The 6,739-nt window shown below is 43.4% G+C and overlaps 1 protein-coding gene across 1 annotated transcript in view; it reads left to right on the top strand.

Moving 5' to 3' along the window:
• Positions 1-6: 6 nt before the first annotated feature.
• ELL2 (elongation factor, RNA polymerase II, 2) overlaps positions 7-6,739 on the top strand; it is a 76,936-nt gene continuing 70,203 nt past the window's right edge. The window contains exon 1 of the mRNA XM_011944289.1: positions 7-129. Within this exon, the coding sequence (XP_011799679.1) occupies positions 121-129 (9 nt within the window). The 5' untranslated portion in view covers positions 7-120. The remainder of the gene's footprint in view (positions 130-6,739) is intronic.

The raw sequence follows: 6,739 nt of genomic DNA, 5'->3' as shown, positions 1-6,739 counted from the left end.
CCTGGCGGTGGGGCCGGGGCAGCCGCAGCCCTGGGTCGGCTGCCCTGCCGCTGCGGGACTTTCCGACGGCGCACGCGGATTTCCTGGCTTGTTGGGTCCTAAGGAGGGAGAGAGGCCCCGATGAGAGAAGTGAGATGACCACGCTACCCTCTGCGGGGAAGGAGGGTAGCGAGCAGCGTGTGGGCAAGGAACCAGGGACCACTCGCGGACACCAGCTGTCCGCGTTTTCTAGTTACATGGGCACGGTGGATCCGCAGAGACTGGACACAGGCGCTCCGCGTGTGGGGGTGGGACACACTTTGTATTCCCAGGGACTTGGGGACACATGCGCTTCACGTATCAGGGGACACACTGTGTGCTCGAAGGGATGGGGACTCGGGCGCATGGTGAGGGGCACACGGTGTACTTATAGAGATAGGGACTTAGGCAGTTCGTGTAAGGGGGCGGCGCACACTGGAACGGCAGGGACACTGGCTCTTCGCGTACGGGGGGGAGGGGACACACCTGCATTCTCAGGGACTCCGGGACACCAGCGCATCGCGTTACTGGAGACGCGCCGTGTCCAGGGGCGGACACAAACCAACACGGCGTCCCGGGGAGAGACCTGAGGACTCACACACACTTAGCGCTCCCCGGGAGTAAGACATCGGGTTCTGAGGATAGAGGTTCACCGACGCTCTACGTACCCGAAAAAACTCCCGGCGTCTCTGGCTGACTCTGGGACGTGTAAACAGGGAATGAGCCAGAAGGTGGGGGGAGGATGCAATGCATCCCGGGCAGAGACTCGGGCCTCTCACCCCTCGTTTTCGAGAGAAGCCCATGGACACACACACCCCTCCAGTACAGAGAGGCTCAGATAGGCGCACGTTCACTGTAATTGGACTACAAACCCAGACGCTTTCGTGTTGGAAAAAAAGTGGGAGAGAGAGGGAGGCACCGAGAAGGGACGCAGTAACCAGGGTGCATGGGGAAACAGTTTATGGACATGCAGTACTGTGTGCCTATGAGGGATACCGGAGTGGATACATTGCGTGAGGGAGGGTTATGTCATATGGGGGAACTTGTAACTTTTTACAGGAGAAGAGAGTCGGAAGGGAGATAGAACCCACGGGGCATCTTACAAATAGCCCATTCTATACTGAGGAACACACTCCAACGGGTCTCATAAAACAGGCACAGAGGGGCAGAAGGACACCGAGACACAGACTCACATAGTTATTCAGCTAAAAGAGGGGAAAAGAATTGACATCTGTTGAGCTCCCACTAATGCCAGGCACTTTAAATACATAGAGCGAAGTCAGAGTGTGAGGCAGAGCGGCAGGAGAGGTGTGAACCCTGGTTCACTGGGAATGTTTTCAGAGGGGCCCCCTCCACCCCAACATAAGTGTGCGCACAGACGAAGGCATTAGTTGTGCAGGCTTTGGATAGAAAATGAACTCACATGATAGGGTATCTGTAAACAGCAGTGGAGACTTTCAGAGGTGAGTGTATTGTTAGGAAGGCACTCACAGAATTGGGTGGACACATGAGTGTACGTGCTAGGACGCTTGTGTTACTAACCAGAGAAGCATATGGTGAAAAACACTCACAGACTTTGTGTGGTGGGGTGAGGGGGCGTCAAGGAGGAGTTCATGCACAGGGAGAAAGGTACCTTCCTACATACAGTGAAATCTCGGGAGAAAACCTCAAGAATGGCTGGGAGAGATACAGGAAATATAAAACTGCGTGTGCCAATAGCTACTCCTAGATAGGTGCACCTGCAGTGAAGAGACCAGCATCAAACGGAGTGGGAGGCCCATTTGGGGGAAGCCAGAAACACAGGCAGAGGGACAGAAGCAGACAGTGGAGAGAAACTCAGCCTTGCAAGATGGAAAGATAAGCTTGCCTGTTCCAAGGGAAGGGCGTGGGAAGGAATGGCAGTGGGAAGAAGGTAGGTCAGGGAATGTAAAGAGAAAACCCAGAGGCCCAGAAAGAAAGAAGTCAGCAGGAGGCAGCTAGCCCCTATTGAGGAGCAGACTGCAGGAGCAGAGAAAGACCGACACACAGTGGGTGGGAAGAGGCATCTCTGGGGGGTGGTAGGTCAGCCAGCTACCTTGGGAAAATAATAGGCAAACTTTACAGTTGATTACAGCAAGATTGACAGTGTACACTTATGGGGAAAGGGGGCAGATGAGGAGGTCCATTTGGGGAAGGGAAAGTGAAGTGACAGAGATGCCCCCAGTGCCCGCTGATCTGCATGACCACTGGGGGCCCCAGAAGGGAGTGCTTTGTTTTTCCTACCTTTGGATGGCCTTCATTTCTGCTTCCTGTACCCTAGTGTTTTCATATTTGGGATTAAGTTTACAGTGCTCTAAAAAGCCCTGCATTTATATACCAGTAGCTTCCAGGAGACAGAAGATCAAAAATTCTTTCTCTCCCAACCCACCATTTAGTTCTTAATTAAAAAAAAAAAAAAAAATTTTTTACTTTTTAAGAGGTACCAAAGTAGTCAGTGGCTTTATTTGCTTCTGACTGTTTCTAGTACTTCTTCCATTTCTGTGCATGCACATTTATAGGTCTGGTTGGTCTCTATAGAGGCAGCAAAGAGAAAGGGGGAAGACTTTTTCCAGATCTCTCTACCTTAAAGCATGGAGCCAGGTAGATTGTACTGCTCCTAGGATTCCTTTTCTCCTGCAGAACTGATGGTAGAAGCAGTGGCATGGGGGGGATAGTACATGAGCTGACCATTCTTAACCAGCTCCTGTCCTCAGGCTTCACTGTTAGCTCAGCCATGGAAACACTTTTTAAGGGGTGTGAAAAAGCAAGCAGGAATTGGAGTGAAACTGTCAACCTCAGTTGGATGAAAACTGGGAAGAAATCAAAGAAATGAGATAGATACCTTTCTGGTGACTGAATGTACCGTTGGTACTTACTGCAGGCTCCACCCACATATGTGTCCTCAGTGCCCCTCCTTCTGACTCAGACAGACCAGTGTGCCCCTATGGGCACAGTAACAGTTGCTAGCAGTAGGCATCTGGCTAAGCTTTTATCCTCCAGTGGAAGGATATTAATTTGGTCTTTTTCACTTTCCATCGTTATTAGAAATAGGGCTCATGACTTTAAATTGAAGCTGCTGTTTGGGAACATGTTCACATGGATTGGCTAATTGGGAAGAGTTTTCTGGTGGTCAAAACTGTTCTCTCTTGGGGAAAATGGTTTTAATCTCTCATATAAAACTGTCCCCCACCATTCCTGTATTCATATAGGAGGGTACTTGATGACAGGTAACCTGGAAGCAGCTCTGGCCTATGTCAGGTGATGACTCTAACGCCTTCTCTTCTAATGACTAAGAGCCAGAAATTTCAACAGGTTAATTTGCTAAATTAAGCATCAGAGAATTCTTTTTTTGTCCAAATTATTTTGTCTATTGGAGTTACTCTTCTAAATTAACCCACTTTGATGTAAGACTTCAAATTACAGCTTCAAAGAAGTAAATTTAAAAGTTTTAGGAAGTTACGATATAGGCAGAACAGAGAACTTTTTTAGATATAATTGAGCAAATTTACAGAGTTCTTAGGGTTCATGGAAACAGAGTATTTGATGAAAATTCTGAAATCTTTTTTTTTTTCAAATCACAATTCCTCACTGTTTCAAAAGACACATAATCCTACTTGACCTTCATTATTCAGGTTTCCTATTTTTAGAGAAGTGATCTTGGGAACCTTTCTAACAGTCAGAGGGGCATTGTGAGTCCAGCAATGAGAGTTATAGTTGGAGTAAATATCTTCTAAAAGTTGTTTTCCCACTCACATTGAATACAGAAATGGTTTCAAGTTGATTCCAGTATCATATTAACTGGAAAGTTATTTTCATGATTGGCAGAAAAATTTAGAGATGATAATACAGATATCTACAATATTAACCTTTTAAAATGTAGATTAATTTGAATGAGGAGAAAAGTTGCTAAATAAATAAAATCACAAATTACAACTTTATAGTCATTTTAAATTGTTATCTGTGATTGTGTGGTCTACATAAGCTCTACATATTTTAAATGAGCATATATTATTGTAATTACATATTTCTCCCAAATGGAAAACTATATTTACAATTAAAATCCAACATTTAAAAATACATTTTAGCAAAGTTCCTCAGTAATGCAGGTGGCTTTATTTTGAAGTTTGAGTGATTTACTTTTATAACAAAAACTTTATCAAAGCATTATTTTCAGATTTTGTTGTTGCTGAGCCTATCAATTTAGTTTTTAAAAAATGTTTACTCAAAGTTTCAAAAGTGGTGGCTCAAATACCGTTACCATGTTTGCTGAACTATTACATAAAAAGTCTAGCATAGTTGTGTTTGGGGGCAGGGGCTGCTCCTGCTGTCTCCCTGAAGATCAGAAAGCAGATGCCTTTAAGTGGGATTCTGCTAACACATTTCTCTTGTCAACTCCATTGAATTGAAATACATTTTTCTGCCTTTGTTAGTGTCTTCTAGGAAAGTGATAATGTTTTTAAAATTTGTACATATATATTGTCATTTAATTTTTCATAATTTTAGATGCTATTTACAAAGCATAAGTTCTTATTTAAGCCTTCAAAATTATTGTCCTTCATAGTAGCTCCCTTCAATGTGTTACTTGACCTCTTGTTAAATCACTGAGTCCACAGGTCAGAGGGTAAGTGACTTCCTCGCCTTATCCTTTTCTTCTATCAGGTGAACTTTTTAGCATTTGATTCATTATAGTTTAAGACACAGAAAAGACTCATACTCTGCTGTTTTCTCTTTCGTTTGCTGCCTGCCCATATTTTTTGTGTGTGTTTTCAATAATCTGCCTTACTACAGAAGATTGTTCTTAAGCCACCACTTGAGCATCCACATCCAGACCTGCCAGCACAGCACTGCCACCACTGTTGGACATGTTTATTAAGTAAAACAGTGAGGTTTGCTTTAGCAGATTCTATTTGCTCCACTTTTAAAATGTAGCCAAGTTTAATTTAAATGAATTAATCCTACTGACTTTTAATTTAGACCCATTTTCAGTCCGTGCTTCATTTTAAAATGCCTTTTATCAAGTGAAGTCAAGTTTGTGCCCCATCCTTCAGTGTTTGGAAAGTTTATTCAAATGCCCAGTTGCTCAATGCAAAGGAGGGTGTTCCTCCCTGAGAAAAGTAGTAGCCAGATTGCCTAAAAAGATAGACAGGGAAGCTTGGCACCCGAATTGGGAAGAGAAAGAAAGAACATATGTGAAGGACTGGAACATGTTCAAGAAAAGAATTTAAAAGGAAAGGGGCGTAGAATTCTTGGAATGACTTACAGAAAAGCTTACCAAGGACAGTCACCAGATTCAGCCTTTCCATTTGCTCCATTTGCACTTGTGAAAAATTACAGAAGCTGTGCTCATAAGGCTTATTAGGTAATGGTGATAAAGCCAGCAGAGAGAGGAAAATGAGAATTTCAGCTGAACCAAGGCTAGGTCACTTTTAACAATTTGTGATGACCCTTTTCTCTGCAACAGAGAAGCTCAGGAGTCTGGCACTAGATCCAGCCCACCATTTGCTAGATTGGGCCAAATGTATTTTGGATTGTTTGAGAAAATGTCCCTAAAATGTGATATTATGGCCATCCTACATTGAAGATGAACTAAGTTTTATAATAAAGAAAACAACATGTATATGACCCAACATCTGACAGTCCTGCATACCGCAGCTCCATACAGAATTTCCTATGACTTATGCACAAATTTCCTGCAGTTCTGGGGTTGAATATAATAAATTAATGCCCATGTCTTTAGAGCAAATTAAAGCTGGAAAACACGGCATAACTTGGGTCAGGTTACCAGCGAGGATTTCTGTCTCTTATTTTTTATCTCCTTCCTTCTTTCCTTCCTTCCTATTTCTTTCTGTGGCAGTATTATGGCTCTTGAGAGCTATGTTGAATCTTCAAGAATAAATGGTTTAAGAGTTTCCACTAATACTTTGCCAGCAAAGACTAAAGCTGGCATTTGCATGATTTAATACAGGATATAAGAAAAGAGAATTTTATTAATTAAGCTATAAACTCCTTGAAGATCGGTGAATAAAATTATCACCTCAAATTGACCTCTACAGTAAGGGCATTTGGCTACTGGTTTCATAGTAACTAGATTGTTGAACAAATGGGATGAGTTTCTTTTCTTTGTGGGACCCTATATGTTATTGGTCTAAAATCCTTGGGTCTTAAAGGATTTTAGCAAGATTTTAGCAGACAGAAACTGGATGGGGACCACATCTCCAGCAGAAACAATGGCATAGGTAAGCAAAGAAGAGTGGTAGCTAGGGCAAGCTCCAAGAATTGCCATAAAGACCCTGTTCTGCTTATCATGGCGGTCAGGAGAAAAATGTAGAGTTTAAGGGAGAAAAAGTAGGTCAGAGTAGATTCATTACCTTACTAAGAAGTTTGGATTTTATTCTGTGAACACTGAGTAGAAACATAAGGTAATTTGATCTGTGTTTTAGGATTATTCTGGCCCTCGTGTGCAGGATGACTATAATGTGAATCTGGAAGGAGATAAACAAGTTAGGAAGAAGTTTGTGGTATAGGCCAGAGATAACTGGAGTCCACCCTAGGGTGTTGGTGGGAGATGCAGGAGATGAAAAGAGTCTATAGAATTTAACAAGATATTGGCTGGGAGTGGTAGCTCATGCTTGTAATCCCAGCACGTTGGGAGGCCGAGGCGGGCGGATCACGAGGTCAGGAGATCGAGACCATCCTGGCGAAC

Source organism: Colobus angolensis, unplaced genomic scaffold, assembly GCF_000951035.1.
Source record: "Colobus angolensis palliatus isolate OR3802 unplaced genomic scaffold, Cang.pa_1.0 Scaffold23, whole genome shotgun sequence".
Lineage (NCBI taxonomy): Eukaryota > Metazoa > Chordata > Mammalia > Primates > Cercopithecidae > Colobus > Colobus angolensis.
Note: the sequence above shows the minus strand (reverse complement) of the source record. Positions and strands in the feature narration are given on the sequence as shown.